At 43.9% G+C, this 26,102-nt stretch overlaps 1 protein-coding gene across 2 annotated transcripts; it reads right to left on the reverse strand.

Moving 5' to 3' along the window:
• Positions 1-1,133: 1,133 nt before the first annotated feature.
• On the reverse strand, positions 1,134-26,012 carry sergef (secretion regulating guanine nucleotide exchange factor). Of its 2 annotated transcripts, none has more exons than XM_056282104.1 (11): positions 25,878-26,012; positions 23,179-23,317; positions 22,845-23,010; positions 21,367-21,461; positions 21,085-21,145; positions 20,864-20,977; positions 20,419-20,481; positions 20,079-20,237; positions 19,374-19,540; positions 16,346-16,382; positions 1,134-2,215 (listed from the first exon to the last, which is right to left on the reverse strand). In XM_056282104.1, exons 2-11 carry the CDS (start codon positions 23,230-23,232, stop codon positions 1,986-1,988), a joined length of 1,146 nt encoding a protein of 381 aa, XP_056138079.1. In that variant the 5' UTR covers positions 23,233-23,317; positions 25,878-26,012; the 3' UTR covers positions 1,134-1,985. The 2 variants fall into 2 exon arrangements, with proteins under 2 accessions (XP_056138079.1, XP_056138078.1); XM_056282103.1 differs by lacking the exon at positions 25,878-26,012 and adding an exon at positions 24,413-24,454 and having other exon boundaries at positions 22,858-23,010.
• Positions 26,013-26,102: the final 90 nt, after the last annotated feature.

A 26,102-nucleotide genomic window follows, 5' to 3' on the forward strand; every position in this document is an offset into this window, starting at 1 on the left:
GAATCCATACCTTAAAAAACACCTTAAACCTCTACGGTACTATAATGGCTAGTTTTACTGTCAGGACTACGTCAAGCAAATCCTGTTCAGACGTGATGGTACGTCACCGTTACGCTGACGTGACGTCACCGTTCCCGCAGAGGTACTACCTGTGGTACTCTGTGCGACAGGAAGTTCACGTACTGTAGGTTACGTCATCACACGGGCAAGACGAGTCGTTCCGCACGCGAAACCCACGCGTAGCCTTCTTTTACTGCGGTCCCGTTCAACAGCGGCGCGAAGCCACACCACACCGTTACAGGACACGCTGGGCACGTGCCTCGGCTGCGCCTGTCCATCAAACCGTTGCGGAGAATCACGTGCCCAACTTGGAGGATTCATGCACTTTTTTTTTTTTTTTTGGTTTGGTTTGGTTTCAGCAACCATGATCAGTGATGTACGTATTCAAAAGCCAAACAAGTCAGAATATGACCCCCCCCCTCCACCACCCCCCCCAAAAAGAAAGGGATCGGTATCTGAAGGCAAGTTAACGTGCACACCTGATTAAAGAGGAAATAAAGAGCAAGTATTGGTTACAAAGTACATCACCACGCTCTTTGTGTGGCCAAGCTGCATCAGTGGTAAGGGACCAACATTTTATACGAGACCACTGCGAACACACTGCCGACACACTGCCGACAACCCTCCTCAGATGCGTGTGTGCGTGCGTGTGTGTGTGCGTGTGTGTGCGTGTGTGTGTGCGTGCGCCGACAGGTACAGCAGACCCGGATCTACCAATGGAGCCGAGCACAGGCGGGGGGTGGGGGGGTGGGGGCACTGTGCCGGTCATTGTCCAACATGGTGGTGGTGGTGGTGGGGTGGTGGGGGGACAACGGAAAACCGCAGCTGCTATTCATGAAGAGAATGGGGCAACTTAGACCGGAGGGCAGCTGGCATGTGCCACGCTAGTGAGGCCCCGGGGAGTGTTTTGAGCACCATGCGTTTTGTGGTTAGCCATCTCAGCGGGGTGCCTGGGCGACCCTTCAGATGGATTTGTTGTTTAGGGTTTTCTGTCTTTTCTGACCAATAACAGTTGAGGCTTGTACGATAATTAGTGAAAAATAAAAAAAACCCAAAAACGATCATTTTTTTCAATGAGTGTTTATTTTTATTTTATTGAAGTGATACAACAAAACGAGTCCTCGTGACTGATATTATAATCTATTTTTGCAATGTTGGTGACAGACTAGAGCTGTGTAAAGCACCGTTTCATCAGAACCACGCATCTGTCATTCTCCAAATATTCTGAAGCACAATTTTGCCTCTATGCATTCATGGCCGCAGATGATAATTGGCCAAATACAATGACTATAACTAAATGTCAAACAATATTGTGGGGCACTGCAAGAAGATGAATAACTCTGTCCAGATCTATAGGTAAATACATCATGTTATGACCGTATGTATTGCATGATTGTAGCGCTCTCAGAGATTGAGTGCCTCCTGACACTCAAGATCGCAGCAATAAACCTCTGACATGGAGAGATGGAGCTATAGCTGGGCTCCAGCCCATCCCTCACGATTCATAATGGCCTTATTCAGCAGGGAGACCGACGTGGCAGGTGGACAAGGGGCCACCGGTGTGGCCCCATGTCCACGCAATCATGTCCATCAAATTGACAAGTCTGTTCAGGGAAATGATAGCCTCTGCCCACGAGGCATAACTCATCCCGTATCTCACCCTGGAACGATATTTATGACGATTACGGTTTCAACACAAACCTGCTCAGCGAACTCAAAGCGCTCTCGGCAAGTTAGCCGTTACATGCATAGGCACTTTTAATACTGGCTCCTTCGGGAAGTCAGAATGCATGCACGTAGCTTATATTCAGGGAAAGGGACTGATGAGCTACCTTTTTACTCATTCAGAGACTTGTTCGTACGTCTGACATCTTGCAAAAATTCTTTTCTTCCTAACAGAGACTTGTTTTCCGCCTCTCTGGCAGTCACATGTTTAATAAATGCGTGCACTTCTGCGCCGATGTTCCTGGTGTGCCCCCCGCAGAATTTTGTCCTGAACCAGTTTCTGCAGCACACAGTGCCATGGAGTGCCCGGCTCCACAGCCAATGAGAAGAGGCCTGAGACCAAACATGAGCTTCGGTTGGACAACATCCGTCTGTGAACCATCACCACACATTCCATGTTCGTTCCAGCCCCACGAGAAGAGACAACCCCCTGTAAAAAAAAAAAAGAAGGAGATGTACCAGTAGTCAGTAGAGCTGACAGCCGTGGGGAATGTGGCATTAAAACAATGTAACCTAAACTAGCACCCTACTTGGGAGAAAAGACAACAAAAAAAAACAAGGACCCGTGGTGTCATAGATTGCAGAGTTATTGTTATTGCAGGGTGACCAGATGTCCCAGTTTGACCGGGACAGTCTCCATCTCAAGCTAAGCACCCCGGTGTCCTGGGAAATCTCTGAAATATACAAATATGTTTCAGTGGATTGACCCCCAAGATATCTGGGTTTTATGTGAACTTGCATAAAATGAAAAAAAAAAAAAACCAGGTCAGACCACACATCAAACCAGCAATACCACAGAGGAAATTCAGCATCCATGTCGCCAGTTAGTTGGTAGAGCTGTCAATCACAATTCACTATCAGGTTGTCATGACAACGACTCCCGCCCTGCAGCTACGTGGTGTAAGGTGAGAGGGACAAAGTTCAAGTTGTTTGGCGATCTGGTTATTTTATCTGCCATGCCTACGGACACCATGTATCTACAGGTCGAGCGAGCTAACATAGGCATAGGATAACAATATTTGCTCTGCTAATAATGTTCCCATTCAGAGGGAACCTGCCCTGTCATACACAGATCACAATTCAATGTAACTGAATACTCCTATGGCCGATAAGTACACCCTGTACTCATGATTATTTCCCCTCGACATTTTGTCATGCATTTCTTCTTGACCATGGCCCTGCAGATGCATTTTGCTATGTATTTTTTTTACATTTGTGTTAATTGCTATTAATCATAGCCTATCATGTGATTAACACGTTAAAAATGTGATTGACAGTCTTCATTGTCAATATAAGATTCTAAAATGTTAACGATAATTGACGATAGCACTGAATAATAATGCAGGAACCAAGCCTCCTTTTAGAGCTCAGCTCTATGAGCGTTCGATCTCTTTCTGAAGCTGAAACGATAGACCTTCAAGGCCTGATGTAAACTGGTCCCAAATCCCACCCTGTTTCGGTCCAGTCTAAATGTGCACAGAATAAATGCCCACGTCCAGCACTAACGCTGACTCTTCACATGCCCTGATGAAGGCCTGTGGCAGTAGGCCGAAATGTTAGCATGTTTTGCTGGCCAGAATCAACTGGTGAAAATGAGGCACGGCCCCTGTCTTTTCAAATTGGTGAGCGCTACCCTACATCCTTGGATGTGGTTTTTGAACTGACTCTTCGTGCTGCTGTGGGTTGCCCTGATGCACTCCTAGATTTGTCGACATGGATTCTGATCAGTTTTGAAGCTGCATTAAGAAATTGCTAGCGATGATTAGCTTAGCATAAGCTGCGCTCGCTAGCCATCTACGGGCGGTGTGTGCACAACACTGCTTTTATTTTTAAACAAATGTCCCCTGACAAAATCGCTGAAGCTTTTTTATTTTGTTTTATTTCATTGAAAAAACATGTTTAAATATTCAATCATACCAGTTCAAACATAATATAACACAGCATGAAAGAATAGTAATGATAAATAATAAATACATAAATATAAATAAGAATTAAGGTCACAGACTTTCTAATATAAACACATCTGAATAAATGTTTAGCAATGACATATAGTTCTTATTTTTAATCGCTCTAAGAGACTTGAAATAGTATTTGATTTCAATTAGAAATGAATTAAAAGATGGAGCTGAAGATTTTTGGCTTTATGGATGTGCAGCTTTCATAGTAAAATAAAGATATTAATAATAAATGTACATAGGTTATAATTCTCACATTCATACTATGTAATAACATTTTTCTCCAATAATACCATTCTATGTTTTGTTTTATAGGATATACACTACCGTTCAAAAGTTTGGGATCACCCAAACAATTTCGTGTTTTCCATGAAAAGTCACACTTATTCACCACCATATGTTGTGAAATGAATAGAAAATAGAGTCAAGACATTGACAAGGTTAGAAATAATGATTTGTATTTGAAATAAGATTTTTTTTACATCAAACTTTGCTTTCGTCAAAGAATCCTCCATTTGCAGCAATTACAGCATTGCAGACCTTTGGCATTCTAGCTGTTAATTTGTTGAGGTAATCTGGAGAAATTGCACCCCACACTTCCAGAAGCAGCTCCCACAAGTTGGATTGGTTGGATGGGCACTTCTTTGAGCAGATTGAGTTTCTGGAGCATCACATTTGTGGGGTCAATTAAACGCTCAAAATGGCCAGAAAAAGAGAACTTTCATCTGAAACTCGACAGTCTATTCTTGTTCTTAGAAATGAAGGCTATTCCATGCGAGAAATTGCTAAGAAATTGAAGATTTCCTACACCGGTGTGTACTACTCCCTTCAGAGGACAGCACAAACAGGCTCTAACAGGTACTATTTAATGAAGATGCCAGTTGGGGACCTGTGAGGCGTCTGTTTCTCAAACTAGAGACTCTAATGTACTTATCTTCTTGCTCAGTTGTGCAACGCGGCCTCCCACTTCTTTTTCTACTCTGGTTAGAGCCTGTTTGTGCTGTCCTCTGAAGGGAGTAGTATACACCGGTGTAGGAAATCTTCAATTTCTTAGCAATTTCTCGCATGGAATAGCCTTCATTTCTAAGAACAAGAATAGACTGTCGAGTTTCAGATGAAAGTTCTCTTTTTCTGGCCATTTTGAGCGTTTAATTGACCCCACAAATGTGATGCTCCAGAAACTCAATCTGCTCAAAGAAGTGCCCATCCAACCAATCCAACTTGTGGGAGCTGCTTCTGGAAGCGTGGGGTGCAATTTCTCCAGATTACCTCAACAAATTAACAGCTAGAATGCCAAAGGTCTGCAATGCTGTAATTGCTGCAAATGGAGGATTCTTTGACGAAAGCAAAGTTTGATGTAAAAAAAATCTTATTTCAAATACAAATCATTATTTCTAACCTTGTCAATGTCTTGACTCTATTTTCTATTCATTTCACAACATATGGTGGTGAATAAGTGTGACTTTTCATGGAAAACACAAAATTGTTTGGGTGATCCCAAACTTTTGAACGGTAGTGTATAGTTTTCAAAATGTTGCCCCCAAAAATTCAATACCACATGAGCAAGCTTAACGTAGCTAATGAAAATAAATGTACAATCCCGATCCAAGAATATATTGCTGGGAATGAAATACCATAAAGAGTTTGGTGTTTTTAAAACACTGTTTGAGCCATTTTACTGCCACGCGTGTGGCGGTCTATTCCATTGCCTACCAACATGGGGATCGCCAGTTCAAATCCCCATGCTATCTCCGGCTTGGTCGGACGTTCCTACAGACACAATTGGCCAAGTCTGCGGGTGTGAAGCCGGATGTGGGTATGTGACCTGGTCACTACACTAACACCTCCTCTAGTCGTTCGGGGCGCCCGTTCGGGGGGGGGACTGGGGGGGATAGTGTGATCCTCCCATGCGCTACGTCCCCCTGGCGAAACTCCTCACTGTCAGGTGAAAAGAAGTGGTTGGCGACTCCACATGTATCGGAGGAGGCATGTGGTAGTCTGCAGCCCTCCCTGGATCGGCAGAGGGGGTGGAGCAGCGACCGGGACGGCTCAGAAGAGTAGGGTAATTAAACAGGTACAATTGGGGAGAAATCCAAAAAATGAAAAATAAAAAGAAATGTGCACAGCCACACTCTGCAATAGCAGGGGACACAGGTTAGTTATCTCTGGCTGTTTGCATCCAAAAACACCCTTCATTCACTTTGAGGGGGGAGGCATTGTTGAAGATTCTCGCTTGCGCAACCAGCACATGTACCGGTCATGATGGGCTTCGTCAGATTTATTTCCCCGCTGAAGGAACCGGCAGTCCCACTGGTGTACATGGTAGGACATAAGAACGTCAATCAAATCAACTCACAATGCCCTAAATGCCATTTCACGTGCTCTTTAAAAGGTATAATTCAAGTCCATTAAGTTCAATACCGCTCTAGGCTAGAAAGCACGGCTTTCTTTAAACGGTGATGCAGGTTTTCCACATAACATTATTGATGTCTTTAGTGACGAACATAAAGAGAGAGGGCTGAGTGGACAAGTCTCCAAACACCCTCAGCCTTAGTCAAAGGAAACATCTCTAACATTTGTCTTGATGCATGCTCAATGACCCGGGTAAGGGAAGTTGGATGGTAATTTGCATATGAAACCGATCATTTTCGGTCGCTGTGCCACTGTATTGTTTATAAGAGTGGGGATATCTGCAGTCAGTTGAGACTGAAGAGGTCACTTAGATGAGGGATGAAATGTTTCTCTCAATAATTGTTAAGTCCAGATGAACTGATTCAACTTTCTGTGATCTATAACATTCAGCACCGTTTTACTTTTGTCAGTTTGGGGGATAAATTAAGTTATTGGCGCTACACAGGGTTCTTATGGCACATTTTTTAATGGGTATACCACATAAAGCTGTTTCCTCAGTTTGATATAAAGATAACATTACACATTTAGATTTATCGAGTTTTAAACCTGAAGCAGCCAAAAATTAGTCTGTTAAGAATAAAGCCACTTCAAAAGACAAAGGCATGTAGGTAAGTGTGAATGTGTCGGTCCTGTGATGGACTGGTGGCCTGTCCTGGGTGTCTCCCCGCCTACCGCCCAGTAACTACTGGGATAGGCTCCAGCATCCTGCGACCCTTATCAGGATAAACGGCTTGGATAATGGATGGATGGAAAGCCCCTTCAATTTGACATGTGTCCCCTTGAGAAAGGGTTGCATCATCAGCCAACTGGTTCAATCTGATTTGGTCACTGATATATGTAAGATATGTAATCAATGTAATTGGGCAGCACTGACAAACTGATCTCAGAACAGGGGAAACTGAAGCTTTGCTGTAGCCCTTTAAATAAGAAATGATGCTCCACCTTATAAAACTCGAGCACTATAATAAAAGCATAATTCTCAGTGTTATCAGCAAGTCAAGAACCAGTCTTCTATTAGAACTAATGTGACGGCTGTTCATAAAGCCTGTTTATGTTTCATAAATGATCCCACTGAAACCATTCTTTGCACACTTAGGAAAGGTTAATGAAATAATCTTGTAATCTACATTTAGGAGTGTCACTGGTCTCCAGTTATTATATTAGGAGAAGGATGCTGAAGATGAAGCTGCCAGGCAAGATGAAAAGGAGAAAGGCCAGAGAGGAGGCTTATGGATGTGGTGAAGGAGGACATGCAGGTGGCTGGCATGACACAGGAAGATGCAGAAGACAGGAAGAGATGGAAACAGATGATCCGCTGTGGCGACCCCTACTGGGAGCAGCCGGAAGTAGTAGTAGTAGTAGTAGTAGTAGTAGTAGTAGTAGTAGTAGCTTCTGCTGGATCGCCACCTTGCCGTGGTGGAGAAGCTGGCGTGTACCGATGATCCCAAGAGCTATGCTGTCTGGAGCTTGGCTCCTGGTAGGGTCACCTAGGGTGGATAGGTCAAGGGGGAGGTTCCAGACGAAGTGCAATCCAACAAAGACCCCAACGGCAGAACATGTCTCCAGGTCACAACGGCAGTGAAGGCGGATGAAGGCTGCAACAAATGGTGGTCCCCAATCGTCTTGGTTCTCCATGCCATTGGACTCTGGCCACCCCCTGCCAAGGACCGTGTGGTGGCTGCAGGTACATCAGCCACTCCACGTAAAAAGCTGTCCCGCCCAGGTGTCCTCCCATTATGTGGCTCCAGGATCAGCCTCTACACCCACCTGAGGACCCAGAAGGACCCAGAGGGAGGACGGTCATACTCGACCCCAAGTGACCGCCGATGATGAGTAGTAGTAGATTGGTCTCCAGTTATATAGCAATAAATAGTCTATCAGACGTGGGGATCGGCGTTATTATAATTCCCTGTTTCTTGGTTGTGGGCATTTCTTTTCTGGCAATACGTTCTTTAAACATTTCTAATTAATGATTTTTCTTATGATACTCCCGAAGTGTATACACATTTCAACCCTAAGCCCATTAGTGGGTGCTGATGTGCCCTTTCTCATGGAGTTAACTGCCCCAGACATTTAGACTCTCATAATGGGTTTTTAAAAGTGATCTGAGATAATGGGTATATACGACTTTTTATTGCCTTGACAAACATACCAGTCTGAAAACTGGATTTATGGATATTACAATGAAATGAGCCAACATATTTTGATATGTCCAGAGGACAGCCCTGTTAATCTTCCATCCATCCATTTTCCGAACTGCTTATCCTACTCTCAGGGTCGTGGGGATGCTGGAGCCCATCCCAGCAGTCATTGGGCAGCAGGCAAGGAGACACCCTGCACAGGCCTCCAGACTGTCACACAGAGCCGACATACACACACACACAAACACACACACACACACACACACACACACACCCACACACATTCATACCTAGGGACAATTTAGTACAGCCGATTCACCTGACCTACACATCTTTGGACTGTGGGAGGAAACCGGAGCCCCCGGAGGAAACCCATGCAGACACGGGGAGAACATGCAAACTCCACACAGGACAACCCCCAAGGTTGGACTACCCCGGGGCTCAACCCAGGACCTTCTTACTGTGAGGCGACCATGCTAACCACAGCGCCAGCATGACGCCCCCTGTTAATCTTAAGGGAAGTAATATTATTTCTCTTTTCTCTAACACAAAGAGGTAACTAACATTTATTTCCCTTAGTTCCAGCCATTTTACTATAGGCCCCTTTAGCCATCCCTCTCTCTCTCGCTCTCTCTCTCTCTCTCTCTCTCTCTATTATATATATATATATAATTGAATAGATCTAATAAGGAAGTGGATGACACATTGACAATATACATCCACTTCCTCGTTAGAGCTTCAATTTCAATTCTTCATTGTCTGAGAGATTGGACTCAGCCATTAAAGTGTTAAATTCGATGACAATCAAAATTGCTTTAGCAATATTATTATTATTTCTTTGCCAACGTCTTATCACCATTTCCCTGACGATGATGAACTTGAATATCCGCCAAATATACTTTCTGTTCCGGATTTCACCAAATCACAAAATATATCATCATTTAGTGAGTTATTCAATTTCCAATAACCACAAAAATTATTTTCTTGTTGTCTGGTGCCAGTTAAATGAATTGTTATTCATTTGTGATCAGACAATTGAGTGTAATTATGGGGCGATCCATCCAGCCATTATCCAAACCGCTTATCCTGCTGTCAGGGTTCGCGGGGATGCTGGAGCCTATCCCAGAGATTCTGAAACTAAATGAGGACAAGAGGGAGAATTATAGATTCTAAAAACCCAACTGGTATTGCTCCAAGTAAAATCTTTCATATCGGATTTGAGAACCTCCAAGCATCTTTAGCTGAATGTGGCTCACAAATAAATGCAGTACATTTAAATCTTGCATGCTGATTAGTTCTTGTTGGCATCTATAAGATCATCTGGAGCATCGTTAAAATCCTCTCCAATAACAATGTGCGCTTTTTAAGTGCTTCTGGTTTCATGTAGTTACACTTACAAACTCATAAGCCAAGAACTGTCCATTTTAAAGTCCTGAACTATCCGCCTACCTCTTCTACTGTGAATGAAACAACAACGCCCGCCTTAAAATTGAGAAGAATGGCGACCCCTGCTGACTGGTAAGAGGCATGACAAAAATAATCCCGACCACCCCATTACCCTTTCCAAAACTTCATATCACTGTCATAAGACTTAGTTTCGTGCGAAAATGTCAGAACATAAAAGCTGATTTATATTTTGTAAGGTCTTGCAGACCTACGAAACTTAGCAAGATTATTTCTGAGGAACTAAAACGTCAAGTCTGTCATAAATGGATGACTGGTAAAGGAAGCGTGAAGTTATGAGGCTCAGAGGTAGAAGCTGTTGCAGAAAAGTTAAACTCTCGCAGAGAATCTCTGGCTAAGAGAGTACCTTAGAAAAATCATCTTCTTTTTTTTTTTCATCTGAATTTACAGCCCAATCAAACCGCTGATTGAAAATAAGACACGAGAAAGCAAACTATCCATAGATGAAATAGTCTACTCCAGCTTCAGAGCCTAATCACATCATGAATCAGACCCACTAGATCCCACCATGAATCAACCTCACACCGTCTATAATAGCAGCAGGGCCCTGCCATTTGGTGTTCCTTCTCACAATGGGCGCTTGGTTGACAAGGGTCCAGAGTTTGTCTCTACACCCTTTCTCTCTAAATGTTAGATCCTCCGCCATCCCAAGATTACTTTTCTTCATCGCATCAGCACTGAGTGACGCGTGCCTTGTATTTGAAAGAGTGCACAGTAAATTAAATCATGATGGGGGGTGTGCTTTTGTCTCCTCTCGCGCGTCCAATTCTGTGCACAGACACGACCACAAAGCCAAGCTTATTCTTCTCCTCTGGGAACATTTGATCCCCAGCAAATCCTTCCTGACATCCTCGTTGCTACTCTCTGGTAGATTCAGAAGACGGAGTTTCCACCGCCCGCCGCACCACCCGATCTCCTTTTGTCTCTCTTGCACGATAGAAACTTGGTCGTTCAACTTTTCAGCTGTCGTCTGTATCTTTATAGCCGATTTCCGGACCCTTCATATTTTCTAGAACGTTAGCGACCACCATTTATTCAGACTAATTGAAACGATCGCTTAGCCCATTGATGGCTTTTAAAATGTTGGCATTGGGAGACATTTTCCCTAATTTAAATGATTAAAAATTCACTAACATGTTCAAATATTTAACACCGTCATCATATGTCACTTCTACTTATATCACTCAACATATATTTAAAGGCAGGGTGATTGGCAAACAGGATCTAAAACGCCTTTTTCAATTTCACTAAAGGCAAAAATAGATAAATACATAAAAAGGACGCAGACGTAGTAGTGACGGCATCCATCTAGAGGTCTATTCAACTTGCACTGAGACCCACCGCTTATGAATGGCACCTCTCACTGCAGCAAATAAGAATGTAGGAAGGGCGGCACCGAAAAGGAAACAAAAGCAAGTGCTGAACATGGGAAAACCAGTTTGCCAGCTCAGATAGTACATATCATCACCATATGTACTGAGAAAGCAGGAGGGATATTTCTTTCATTGTGAAATCTCTCATTGCGTAGCGACAAACCTCTGAGCATCTCTTCCCAGCCGTCAGCACTTGCCTAGCAATGCTTTTTTTTTTTTGAAAGAGGTCTCAGCGAGGACACACCAGAAAGAGCTTCCAGTCAAGACATCACAGATTATCTTTTATGAGGCCTAAAGGTGCATTTCACTGAACAATTTTCTGCCCTTTATCCTCCCAGTTTGTCATGACCACACTGTGTTTGCGATTCTCCAGAAGGCCCTACCCACCACTGCACGACCCACTACAGTGCAGACTGGCCTACCACGTGCATCCTCCACTACATGTGGTGTGCCCAACCACTTCTTTTCACCCGGCGGCGGCAGGTGTCTGGGGGAACATAATGTGTGTGGACATTCACACTATTCTCACCAGCACCCTGCTACTACCTTTAGGAGTGGCAATAACAGACTTTACAGTGGACCATAGTAACCGAGCTGCAGGGTGACTGGAAAGTGAACCTCAGCGTTTGCACACTGGCGTATTAGTCTACCGCAATGTTTCCCAACCCAGCCCTCAAGGAACCCCTATCCTGCAGATTTTCTTTGCAACCCTGAATAGGTATACCTGTTTGTAGTTATTCAACCAATCAGCAATGAATTATGTCAGCTGTCGCACGCCTTGCATAATTAAGTGCTGTGAGATGACTGGTTGAGTAAGTACAAGCAGGGCTACCTATGCAGGGTTACAATGCAAATCTGCAGGATAGGGGTTCCTTGAGGACTGGGTTGGGAAACGCTGGTCTACAGCACTGCCTGAGTGCCCCTACACTTTTTTTTCTTTAATGATTTATTTATGGGTTTTTCATGTTTACAACATAAGCAAACAAAGACACAGGTAACATAAGATGAACAAACTAAATAGGGAAGAAAAAAAAAGTATACATTATACTGTAAAATAAAACAATTTCAGTACACAGGTCAGAAAGGTAAGCAGCACACAGGTCAGATATATAGGTCGGTCAACTCAATCAAGAGGGGAGAGATATATGTTTTTCATTCGGGAGGGGGTGGGATGATTCGGATGTCACCTATGTATTCTGAAAAGGGCTGCCAGATTTTAGCAAATTTGGCGAGCAAGCCTCGTAGGGTATGCTTAATTTTCTCCAGCTGCATAAAATGCAGCACATCCCCTATCCAACGGGAATGAGTGGGAGGGTAGGGACCCTTCCAATTCATGAGACGTAACCAGTAAGGTTAGAAATGCCACAAAATCCAAGAGATGTTTGGGGAGTGGCGACTCGGCTGGCAAGACTCCAAACAGAGCAACAACTGGGGAGGGTTCAGTGGGGGACAGGGGTGACTTTGGGCAGAGTATCAAAAACAGACTCCCAAAACGCAGAGAGAGAGAGAGAGAGAGAGAGAGAGAGAGAGAGAGAGAGAGAGAGAGAGAGAGAGAGAGAGAGAGAGAGAGAGAGAGAGAGAGAGAGAGAGAGAGAGAGAGAGAGAGAGAGAGAGAGAGAGAGAGAGAGAGAGAGAGAGAGAGAGAGAGAGAGAGAGAGAGAGAGAGAGAGAGAGAGAGAGAGAGAGAGAGAGAGAGAGAGAGGGACACAACCAAAAAATATGACAGAGATCCGCAGCGGCCTGCCTACATCTCTCACACGTAGGATCAATGTCAGGAAAAATCTTATCCAGCTTACACCAAGACCAACGTATCCTATGAACCACCTCACACCGCAGCAACCCGTGCCCCTACACTTCTACAGGGAAAGGAACTAGGACTAGTATGGAGTTACACGGTGGAGAGATAGAAAAACTGAATAAAAAATAGCCTGTACGTTTAGAGAAACTAGACACAATAAAGTATGTACAATTACTAGTATATTCAATCAGGCATTCATGGGGGCGGGGGGGACAAAGAATTATTAACAAAGAAATGAGTGTGCATATTAAAGCAACTACTGAACACAATTTAGATGATTCAACTTTTAACACTCACTGAATCATTCATTCTTCTTCTTATTTTTTTTTATCATATAATTATAATGCCGTTTTTAACCAAGTCAACGGTACGAGTCTCATGTTCGGCCCACAGCCTGATCCATGATCTTTTTACTGCGATAGACCCGCATCAGTGTGGTGGGGCTGGAGAAGTACACCCACAGCATTGCCCCTCGCAGTAGACTTGACTCCCGTTAGCACAGGAGGGAAGGTGAATTGTGGAAACGGATATCTTTTGTGCTTCTACCTCACTTTGTCGTCGCAAACATTCCCCCCCCCCCCAACGATCAGAAAAAAAGTCGCAACTTTAGTTGCTAGATGCTTTGGAGGGACAGAGTTGCCGAACGGGGTTGAAAAGACACTAAATCTAGAGACAAGCCATTACGCGGGCAACAGTGGAAGCGGCTCACTGTAGAAGTGATATGGTAATGGCGTAGCCCATCTAGGGGGGATTTGCGGGGGGATGAACAATAGTTCTTCATTTACCACGCTGTACATATTTTAACTTTAGAGTTCTGCCATTACATTTTGTTTTCTTTGCCCCTGCTCGCTTCCCCACAGAGATGGACTAGTTCACGCTGAGTATGTGAACGAGCCCCTTTCCAGGTCCGCGACTTGCTTTTGCATCTAAACACAGGCTGCACAGAAATGCACAGAAAACCACACGCAGGCTTCCTCTGCTTCCACCAGACAGCATTACAGCTTTCCTCCTCTTCCCAGCTGGTGAGCTTGTTGGTGGGTGTGGTCAGGTCTGCATCACCGAGGAGACACGTGCCATGGCAACACAGTTACCTAATAAGTTCCATTGCCATGGCAACAGAAGCGAGCTTGCTTTCTCAAGGGTAACACATCTTAAAGCAATCCCCATTGCTCATTTGCGACTATTTTACCCTGTCTTTTTGTTTATTCCTTCAAGGGATTTCTCCCTTTCGTGACCGCCTGCCTTTTTTTTGTGCGGTTGTCTCTAAAATGAAGCGTTTCAAACGCTTTGCATCCATGGACACATGTGCTTTCACCATAAACCAGACCGAGATGTCATGCCAGCAGGGTATGTCAGTGTGACATTCTGCCAGCTATGGTTTGTGCACTACATGCAAACACACATAGCCCTGGTCTTTAAAACAGTACTACTACCACATGTGCGTCGGGAATTAAATGCAACTCTGGTATGAAAATTGTTCAATAAGCATCCTGGTTTCAATCGGTAAATGTACTTTCAAGTCTTTTGTTCACTGAAAAATAAAAAACTTGTTTGTTTTGGTGCTGTGTTTAAGTCATGGACAAGCTGACTGGAATACAGTACAGCAGTGTTTCCATGGCAACAGAGTCCCCGCAAAATACTCGGTACAACAAAAGGATGAAATTCGAGGCACTTAAATCTAGACCTCTTTTCTTGTCTCCGGGTTCGGCGGCACCTGACAACCATCAATTTCAGGGACGATTAAACAATAACGGGTAGACAAAATTCACATCTTCACATTAAAGCACGCAGCACCGTTACTTCTTCTTTTTTTCCCCCCTCAACAGTCCATGATTTTCATCACAGTACAGCTGTCACAAGATCTGATATTCAGTTTTTCATCACTCTTAGGAACTTTCATTTAAAAAAAAAAAACACATAAAAAAAAAAAAACTACGGACAAAACAAATAAGACTTTCTCCTAAGTGGACGACCTGACAGCTGTGCTGTTGACCTCTCCTGTGCCGCTGGCCAGCGACAATAACCTTTCAACACATGGCGCACTTCCTCAAGTGTAAATAGGAAAGGGCTGAGGAGGCAGCAACAGATATCTTCCAATAAGCAACTAAGCAACATGAAATGCTCTGTGTTCCTTTCTGCCTGACCTACTTCAGCACCAGAAAATAGCAGCACTCAGGTCTCAGCTTCCTCTCCTGTTTTGCCATTTCATTGCTCCTGCACCATGCTCAACACAAGAGGTGGGGAGGAAAGGAGCACGGCAGAGGAGAGAGGAACAGAAGTTTCACACGAAAACTCTGCACTGCTTCCGCTTTCTCCTCTGTTCACCCAAAAAGGGCAAGTTCTGAGCGCGCAGAGGAGCGCTTCATTAATCTGCCATTGTGATAGACCCGCAGCGCCCCGCATTAGTGACTGTGACAAATGTGGCGGCAGTACATCAAATCAGGTACACCGGCGACCGAGTGGAGGTAAATCGTCTTCTGGCTGTAGATACCCCAGTAACCTCCTGCAACTCCACTCTGATCGGACCTCTTCTCGGGTACTCGCACTGACACTGATGTGAGCAACCGGGTCGGTTGTTCAAACTTTAATGCGAGAATTTTAAATTCCCAAATACTTTAGGTTGCCGGTTGGTGACGACAGCAAACCATGGAAAAGAAAGGACTTTTGCACAGCCAGGATGGAAGAAAGAAATTCGTTTTCTTTGAAAATCTGAAACTCAAATACGCCAGTGTTTGTGCAGTATTGTGTTGCGGGTGGGCGTAACTGTGTTGACTCTGTTCTGTTCTAATGTGTATAAAGGAAGACAGCTCTCCAAACATTTATCTGAAAAAGTGGGCCTGTGAATGTACACTCTGTTAATTCAGCTTTCTCACAGGCCTGCTCGGGTAATTGCTTCTGTCAGTGATATCCATCTACGACTGCTGTAATTGCTTCCTGAAGCAAATGCCACAGAGAAGTAAGCCGACCTCGGCGATCCTCCAAAGCATCAACAAAAGGATTAACATTTCACACAGACGTTAAACCATAAAGTATTAGAAAGCTCCCATGCAAATTCTTTGGTACAGTGAGGAGGATAACATGAATAGTTTGCCCTCACATCTCCTTCTCCTGTAGCCGTTGAGGTACTACAGACCAGAGCCATGCTCAGGCCAAAAAATACTGTTCTTTGTTTCTGTAGCTTGTACTTAGTAAATATAAATGAGACACCAATATAGCCCATTTCTGCCCCATTTCCCATAAAACACCACCTTTGTTTGTTGCGACCTGATACTGATCTATATTACATTGTCAGATCATGTTGATCAGTTTGTTTTTCATCACATTGTACTGTAGGGTGTACACCAGAATGGGTGGACTTTTAACATTTCAAAAATACGGCCAGATAAGAAAAAGTAAAGAGAAGGAAATAACACTTACCTACAATGGCAAGGTTATGTTCAGATCCACACGCAATCTGCCATGAAAATGAAACACAGTATGAAAAAGGGTCTTGAATAAAACATATTGGAAATGGATGGCTGAGTTCATGAATGTGGTAGTTTATTTTTTTTTTACTGTACACAACTTAGACAGCATAATATTGACTACATCTCTCTGAAAGTAAAATAAAATAGCTCAAATATGGCTAGATGTTGTGGTTCAATATTCCACACTGCATGTACCTAATGCCACCTAAGTGTGAAAAACTGCAAACTATATGCACAAAGATCTGATGTCTAGTCATTTGAGATGTGGTAATTTTACAGCACATTGGAAAAAAATGTAGGATAAACGCCAGCTCCATCACAACTGAAACGTATAGCTGGACTTGTACAGAAGAGTTAATGCAGTTGTCACAGACACAGAAGGACTGCGTGGGCTCTGCTATGCAGACCATCTCCTTTCCAAATTCACACTCTTTTTCCTTGACATTTTTTCAGCAACCGAGGAAACGCAGCTTTATTTCAGGTCAAATTCAAATGCTGATCCTGAAATTTCATAGGTTCAAAGAAGAGTCATGAAAGAGGGTACATACACACCAGTCCAGGTGAAGCTCTGAACTACTCTTGGTTTCTCACAAGCAACTTATGTCACTGAGTTTAAAAAAGCCTTGATATAATGACCGAGTGAATATGGTCCAGGCTGTAACTTTGGCACATCAGCGTTAACAAGCCACCCTTAAATTTCTGAACCAATAGCAGGTCACAATTCATATATTACAGGGCATCTGGGTAGCATGGCGGTCTACTCCATTGCCTACCAACACGGGGATCGCCGGTTCAAATCCCCGTGTTACTTCCAGCTTGGTTGGGCTTCCCTACAGACACAATTGGCCATGTCTGCTGGTGGGAAGCTGGATGCGGGTATGTGTCGCTGCACTAGCGCCTCCTCTGGTCAGTCGGGGCACCTGTGGGGGGGGGGACTGGAGGAATAGCGTGATCCTCCCATGCGCTACATCCCCCTGGTGAAACTTCTCACTGTCGGGTGAAAAGAAGCGACTGGCGACTCCGCATGTATTGGAGGAGGCATGTGGTAGTCTGCAACCCTCCTTGGATCGGCAGAGGAGGTGAAGCAGCGACCGAGACAGCTTCAAAAATAGGATAATTGGCCAAATACAATTGGGGAGAAAAAAAGAGAGGGAAATACCCCCCCCCCCAAAAAAATTTTCATATATTACCCTGACAATCCACATAGGCACCATAAAATATGATGGTTTCCAAAAATCTGATTTTGGTTGAGCATGTTATAATATGGTAGTGGTGGGGGCTAAGACGTTCTCAGCTTCATCTTGCGTCATCTCGCCTGTAACTTTATATGTATGGGGTGACTATGTCTTGAAACAGAACAGTGCTGCCGCAATGATCAGTGTGTCGTGGAAAAATGATCCAGTGATTGTTCGTCCTTTCCTGTCCCTGACATCCGCATTAATGGCAAGGATCTCCCACCAACCGGCTCCCATTTAGACTTCAGCTGCAGAATACCAACTCATTCATAATTGCCTAAATGGGAAGAGAGACCTCAGGCTCAGACTTAATGCAAGTGGTTATTTCACTAACGGAAGATAATAGTGTGGTCATGCTGTGGGTGCCTTTCACACTTAACGGAGTGACGGCAATCGTTAAGGACCCTGTCTTGCTCTCATTGATCAGAACTGTGTGTTTCACTATCTTCACCTTTTCATGTTTGTAGGTGCCTGTTTCCCCCTGCTGGAATGACAAAGAAATGTCCTAACTAAAAACTAGAAGGAAGTGACAAAGCTGTGGTGATGGAGAATTGATGGAAGCCAGAAGACATGCAAGTTTTGATATTCTCTGGGCATACAATATATCACTATCAAGGTCAATACTTTGCCAGGCCACAAAAAAAAAATCCTCTTAAAGCGGTAGCAGAGACGCTTTTTTGCTTAACTTATCATTACGCAGTAAATGTTGATTGCACAGTGTAATGGCTATAGAATAATGACACCACTGGCATTTAGATTGATTCCCTATAAGCTTCGCTTTCCCAATCTAACTGTCTGCTACCGAGCACAATCTCGCAGGAAAACGAAGGCTCAATTTATGGCACAAAGGAAGTGCGTCAAACACTGTGAAATTAAAACAGGTAGAGGATAGCGCTTGTTTTTCCCCCCGGTAGCTATCCTCAGTAGCAAAAATGGCGGATGGTGGAACAACCGAAGTGACGGTGGAAACTCTACCCAACAAGACAAAAAGAACCTGTTGATCGAGGAGGCAATGAAGGCGCGAAGAGGGAGAGTGACAGAAACAGAGGTAAAACAAGAGTGAACTTTAGACGGCCATTCACTCAATGGAGTGAGCTCTGGTGTTGTATCAAACTCTGTTTACCCTTCGAGATCTGTTTCCCTCCGGCCAGACGAAAGCGTTAGCATAGAAGCGGGTTAGCTATCAGTTACGATTAGGTTAAGGTAAGCATTAGGTTAAGCTTAGGGTTAGATTTAATTTAGGTTAAGGTTAGGGGTAGGTTGAGGTTAGGTTAATCAAGCGTCCCGATATTGTATCGAACCCTTGCTAGGGGGAAACAGATCTCGACGGGGAAACAGAGTTTGAAACAACACCGGGATTTGAGCGGGTTCCAAACCGACATTCAGTTGGCATTCTTCCTACTGGATCAGTAAGTAACACAACCTGCCAACTTATTAATACTACCAGATGTTTTACTCTGCCTTTATCATAGCACGGAGATCGGGGTTTCTAGTTCCAATTGGGATTCTAACGGTTGTTTCTTGTTTTGGACAGTAGCCAGGCTGCCAATGAACGGAAAGTGATCCGGTTTTCTTTGCGACAGTAGTGCAAAAAACAAAAACCCCTGAAAATGCTAGGGAGGGGGGAGCTGAAAAGTTGTCTACAGCCGCTTTAATTCACCTGCCTGGTTGAAAATATTCAAAATAGTAAATAGGCATAATGATGTGACTAGGCCATTTAAAATGCAAGCTAAAAAATTTTACCTGTTCAGCTCCATGTAAGACTTTAACCTCTGCTGGTAGGCATGCTCCCTGGCTGCCACATTTTGCTAATGGACCACCAGACTTCTGTTCTGTGTTTTGACATGATGGCTCCATTCTACCCAGCTGTCCGTAATCCCTTCTGCCCCATGTGAAAACTCTCCCACTCTCTGAAAGTGACCATTTGCAAAATAATTATTGACATAGCAATCCACTAATCAGCACTTAGCAATCATCTCTACTTCCTTTGATATCTGACACCCCGCTAAAAGCAGCTGAGGGCATCTTGGATGCAACAGACATTAGATAATGCTAGATTAAGGGGAAAAAAGTATCTCAAAAAGGAAAGCTGTGAAAAGTGTGCTAGGGGAACTGTAAAATAGATCACTGTTAAAACACTATCTCGAGTATTTGGAGGGCAATGTATTTTATACTCCCTTCGATCGATGAAACTTTGTGTAAGACCACACTTTCACCTTAATTTTAAAAAGAAACAACTGGCATACTTATATCTGATCAAAGTTAGATTGGTGACAGTCAGCTTAACGTGTCGATGTGACATTTAAGTAAGGAAGGTGGGAGGTGGAGAAACTTTGCAAACAGTCAGTTGGATAACATGGTTCATGTTATGGCATTTTTTCCTTTGAATAACACTTGAGTGGTTGTTGCAAATATGAAATATGTGACATAATTGTCATAATTTCTCACCTGTTTTGGCCACAAGGTGTGTCCAGCCACTCCACACATGGGTGACTCTCTCTCTGTCCAGGAGTGTATGCTTGAGAGGTGTGGGAGAGGACAAAAAAGGCTCTGTAGTAGTCAGCTGGCCGTGTTTATTGCTTCCCCATAGAAATAAGTCACCCCCTTCTGTACACAAGATATTCAAAGAAACAGCACTTCATCCAGCAGTGGTGGCAACAGAAGTTCTTATAATACTACCAAGTATCATAGTGGTATTAATATTGATAATCAATCAGTTGAAGAATATTAAAGAGGCAGAAATATTGATGTTTGAATGTGTTTATTGAGCGTCATGTGCAATACCTACCTGTAAGGCACACACAATGGGTTGAGCCTGCAGCCACTGTGAGCGGTGTCACTTGATCTAGACCTGCAACATGGGCTCAGTTACTGTTCCATTCTTATTATCCAATACAGGCAATGCGCAGCATTAAGCCCATACAGAATCTTTGTATTTTTCCATTGTGTTTTCTGTTTTTATAACTATACATGACTATCTACAGCTATGTGTTGCATTGCTATAAATAGCCACTGCATAATCTGTTATTTGAAATCTATCTTTTTATATGGTGGTAATGTGAGCATGTAAACCGAAACACCAAGTCCACATATGTATGAGCAAACTGAATGCAAAATGAACTGGAAGTCTGGTTTCTACTCAGCGCAGTGACATTAATCTGCAATTGCACAATAAAATCCTACCCTCTAAAGAAATTCTTGCTACTTAATATTAAGATGGGAGTTTGCATTACCTGGAACAAGAGAGGGTAACTTTGAGCTGAGATGAGCAGGGACAGCGTGTGGAAAGAGAGCTCGCTTTGCCTGACTGTAGAGACCTGTACCCCACTGGTAAACGCAGCCAGAGTCTGCAGGCAGCACAAACAGGGACATTCTGTGGTAAGACTCATAACAAAATAAACTTGGGATATTTTGCAAGTGTATGCAATATTATAGAATATGGAGGTAAACGTACTAGTAACAGCTAGTGAGTGTCTGAGTCCTGCTGCCACACTGACCACTGGCTCCTTCAGACTCTAGAGAAGACATGACCTACAATGACCACTGCTTCAAAGACACTGATCATATGGAGGGGTGGTGTTTGCTATAGTATTGATTCTTCTTGATCGATTAGATAGTTACAGGACAAAATCTGATACTTTGCCATACATATAAGGTGAACCCAAGCAATCCCCATATTGCAGTGCTTTCATAAAAAAACCTGACAGAACAGAGCACACTCCAGTCCTTCACTAACCTCAACGAGCAGATGATGTGCTGAGTGTGTCACTGGCTGTGCCACACCCAGCTGTCCAAAGGCGTTGGACCCGCATGCTAGCACTTGACCGCTGTCTGTGTTAAAAACAAGAAAAAATAAGAGTAACAACAATTTATTGCGTGCAGTGTGTTACAGACACAAACGCAAACAAACACTCAGCTGCTGCTTTGTAGGGTGTGCCTCCCTTTTTATATTGACAGCTCATTTCTCTAAGTGGTACTTCACATGGCTGCAACTACAACTTTAATCAAATTATGATTGCTGGTGCAGACACACTAATTCAAGTGTTTCAGAACCAGACACTACCCTAGGGATTTGATTTGTTCACTTCACCACTCTAGGTAGATTCACATCATCTCGTGAGCCGCAGTCCTTTGGAACAAAATGCTTTGATGATGACAGAGGTCAGAGATGAGGTAAGACTCCTTTGAAAGGCAGTTTACAAGTATGCAAAAATCAGCTTGTTGCAATAGTGGTACACAGAAGTGACTCTCAGAACATGTAACCTGTTGAGACCTTGAAGCAGAAAGGCTACAGCAGTACGTCACAATGCCCAGTTGGCTAACGAGAAAAGATGAGGCTTCAGTTTGGTACATCCATCCAGCCATCCATTATCCAAACCGCTTATCCTGCTCTCAGGGGCGCGTCGGTGCTGGACATGATCATCATAATTTTGAAACTGAACAACAGAAAATCTCCTGTGGTATAATTAAACAAATTTTGGTGTCTACTGCGATATGGTGAGAGCTTCTAACAGTGGGGGCATAATCTGGTGCCAACGGCATGAAACTATGCTGCCTGGTGACGGCAATGCCAGTTTTAGGCATTAGTGTAATGGTGTTGGGAATGAATTCTTGCCACAAATTATGCCCCTTAGCAACAGCTGAGGATGGATTTGAACACCACAGCAAAGCAAAAAATTATTGATAATCAGGTGTGCCTCTTCATAGGTGCAGTTTATTCTTTTAAAGAAGGTAACTTCAGCAAGATAATGTACCATGTCATAAAGCATACATCCCAAGCTGGTTCCAGGAACATGATAGTGACTCTAGCGAAATTACGTGGAAGGGGAATTTATATACAATATATTGTAAAAAAAAAAAAATTTGACCAAGAGCCCTGTGGGATAATCCCAACAATATTCTGAATCCATGCCAGTGCTAGGTAGGTTATGCCTAATAAAGCGGTATGGACAGCAAAATGGCTCTAAAATGTACACTTTAGACAATTTGCTGTGAGTCGATAAACTTTTCCCCTGTTGTTTTCTTTGAAAGCCTTACCCCTTTAATCACACTTTTCAAAGTTGGATTCACACACATTCTGTGTTAAAACAGCACCAATTACAAATAATAAACCCTTCTTCAATGCAACCTTCTTCGTCCAAACCCAACAGGAACATAGATAATTCGGAACACCCTTGTTATTTAAACTCTTATTTGCCATTTGGTTAAAAAGACCTGAAATGTTCACCAGTGAGAAGAAGAGTGAAATCCCAACCACAGGACACACTGACAACGGCCCGACTCGGTTGAGCGCAGACTTGAAGGGCTGCGACGTCCGCAGTGTGGCCAAGCCCCAGCTGCCCTCTGAGGTTCTGTCCGCAAACCAACACATCTCCTCTCCCTGTGGAATACAAAGTCCATCAGCAAAGACAAACCATTTACAATCATTCATTTGCCCAGAAGAAAGAGTCCAATATCTGTCTGCTGGGCTACACAACTTGTTTCCCGCTTTTGATTAAATTCCACATTAAAAAACGCCTACGATAAAAACAAACGGAACAAAACACACCGGTGACGACCACAGAGTGGCCCCCGCCTCCGCCGAGGACACACACAGCTCCATCACGAAGGGCGCCGCCGTCTGAGGGCTCGGGCACTGACAAGTCCTCCAGATGCCCCTGTCCCAGCTGGCCGTAGCTGTTGGCTCCCTGCGTGTACAGTAAGAATGGGGGACACCGACGTCTTACAGTTTACCGACTTTAACGGTGGTTCGTTTCGGTTCATCCGTCATGTTTGAACGAAAGTTACACTCGGTGGCGTAGTGGTCGTTGAGGAGGTAAAGCACACTGCCACCTATATGTGTAGTGCACGATAAAGTAGGTATCAACTCCCATATTTTCGTTATGTGTGTGTGTGTGGTGTTAGTGTGTGTGTGTGTGTGTGTTAGTTAGTTAGTGTAGATGGTGGGACCGAAAACTAAAGCATTTATGATCCTAATTATTTTTGGAGGTGGTAGGTATTGTCTCAGAGAGTAAAGGAAAAATCCCAGAAAATTAAAATTATGCACAATTGTGCATAAATATGCAAAATATGCATTTTTCTAAAAATGGCTAAAAAACCACTTTTCTCGGCATTTCAGGTGATTCTGAGCATCTTTGATTTTTTCACCTATATACATTTTTTTTCTGGGACTTAGAAATGTTTTGGCATTATGCAAAATAGGTGCATTTTTGCAAAAATGCACTTATGATCCTAATTTTTTTTGGAGGTGGTAGGTATTGTTCCGGAGAGGACCAGAAAAATAGAGAATTAAAACAATTACGCATAATTATGCAAAAATATGCATTTTCTAAAAATGGCTAAAAACCACTTTTCTCGGCATTTCGGATGATTCCGAGCATTTGGGGGGAGGGAGTTGGAGTGAGGCGGGGGTTTAGGGGCAGGGGGAAGGCGGTTAGCCGGCAGGATGAAGAGGAGGGAGATTTAGACGGGTGGATAACCAAACCGCGACATTGTAGCGGGGTCCTTCTGGTACGCTCCAATATAGTTCAATGGCATTTGGCCTGATAGGTCATTATACTGGGAATTGGCGGAGAAAGTGGTGCGCATACTCCATACACCGGTGTATAGCCTCCGCTACACCACCGGTCACGCTAGCCGCCGGCTAGCAACATGCTAAATTCACGAATTGTCGCTCTTCTGTTTCTGAGCGTCTACGAGTATCGTCGCGCGTCAAAATACGCGACCGAACACACAGCTACACACATTACAACGTGTACCACGTTTTTGAAGCGGTTTCTTACCCAGGCGTACAAACGCAACTCGTTCCGCGATCCTGTTTCCATGGGTTACGTGGTCGTCGATAGATTTTTGCGACAGCTGTCGTGATCACCGCCCGAGTTGACGGAGGAGACCTGCGCAACATGTACAGCGGACGTATTCCGCTCTCTTTTGTCTCTCATTGTACGGCCGTCAAACGCAGAACAGTAGGAAGGCAAACGTAGTGGCGTCCAGCCTGCTAGCTCGGCAAATAGACAACAGGTTGCCACGAAAGACTCGGGTTCAGAAGGAGTTGCGTTTACGGATCTTCTTCAGTAAAAGCTCCCGTTTACGGATCTTCTTAAAGTAAAGGCTTTATCTTGTGTTGTGTTTATCTTATATTGTGTTTGCTGTGTTTGTCCGTCTTGCACTGGTTGGTGAAGCCACAGCCCTCATTTCATTCTTAACATGTGCCTGCACATGGTTTTTAATGACGATAAAATTGAATTGAATTGAATTAAACTGAACTCCTGAGGTGGCACTTGATTTTTCCAATAAAGCATTTTGGTTCGCAGCAGCGACCGTACAATAACTTTCATCCCGTACTTGGTCAGGACTTCAGCCACAAACAGGGGGGGGGGGCATGTGGTACAACATGCATTGTGTCGAGGAAGGGACGTTTCTCTTTCAAAAATGGAATGTGGTCAGATGAACGAGATTTACACCACCGACTGGGGGGTCGACATAATGCAAATGTTTTACTTTGTTTTAACCCCATAGTACTGTAACCGGTTATTTTCTTGCCCGGTGCGGGATACGATACGAGGTGTTCTGCACCACAAGGCGACATCACTGACCGCTCGGGCAAAGGGTCAGACCCGCTAGCTGGGGGGCTAACGTGCCTTATCACTAGTTTACAGTACCATTTCACGTGACAAAACAAACGGACAGAAATGATCAGTGAACGAAAGAAAGCCCACAACTTAGTTATCATTAGGATTTTCGCACCACAACTATATTTTGTCACCAAATGTACGAGGTGTTCTGCACCACAAGGCGACATCACTGACCGCTCGGGCAAAGGGTCAGACCCGCTAGCTGGGGGGCTAACGTGCCTTATCAGTAGTTTACAGTACCATTTAACGTGACAAAACAAACGGACAGAAATGATCAGTGAACGAAAGAAAGCCCACAACTTAGTTATCATTAGGATTTTCGCACCACAACTATATTTTGTCACCAAATGTGCGTAAGAGAAAACTTACGGGAAGAAATCAATAGATTTCAATATTTCGCCCTTTTTTTGTGGAAAAGTTATGCCAATTTCCCAGTTTGCCCTGGCTTCTCCAGAGTTAGGGGTCTCCGCTATACTGCCCACTAGTCTTCTGCCCTGTTTCTCGGGGGGGGGGGGGTGTCGCCGCAGCGGATTTTACAGTTTCCATCGGCATTCGCGGTGTACAGTGTGTGACGCGTCACATTCTGAGTCTTCGGTTGAATAACGCCTCCTACCTTGTCAAATACCGGATTTGCCGATTTACCAGCTACACATCTGAGAAAGGTCACTTATTGAGATTTAAACATGCCTGGCATGCGACAAAATAAAGAGCTGTGTGAAATCGCTATTGTGGGATCTTCCAGTCGCTATCGAGGACGCACACCACGTGACCGGGTTGTTTTTTTTTTCACCGCAAGGCAGGCGTGGCACGCACTCTCGGGATCCCGGTTTTTGAATAT

This window comes from Lampris incognitus, chromosome 6 (genome assembly GCF_029633865.1).
Source record: "Lampris incognitus isolate fLamInc1 chromosome 6, fLamInc1.hap2, whole genome shotgun sequence".
NCBI lineage: Eukaryota > Metazoa > Chordata > Actinopteri > Lampriformes > Lampridae > Lampris > Lampris incognitus.

Coding starts and splice junctions, on each gene's coding strand:
- sergef (XM_056282103.1), bottom strand. CDS start 24,454: ATGGAAACAGGATCGCGGAACGAGTTGCGTTTGTACGCCTGG. Junction 23,318..24,412: donor AGTTGCGTTTGTACGCCTGG/GTAAGAAACCGC, acceptor CTGTACACGCAG/GGAGCCAACAGCTACGGCCA. Junction 21,146..21,366: donor CACATCATCTGCTCGTTGAG/GTTAGTGAAGGA, acceptor TGTCTTCTCTAG/AGTCTGAAGGAGCCAGTGGT.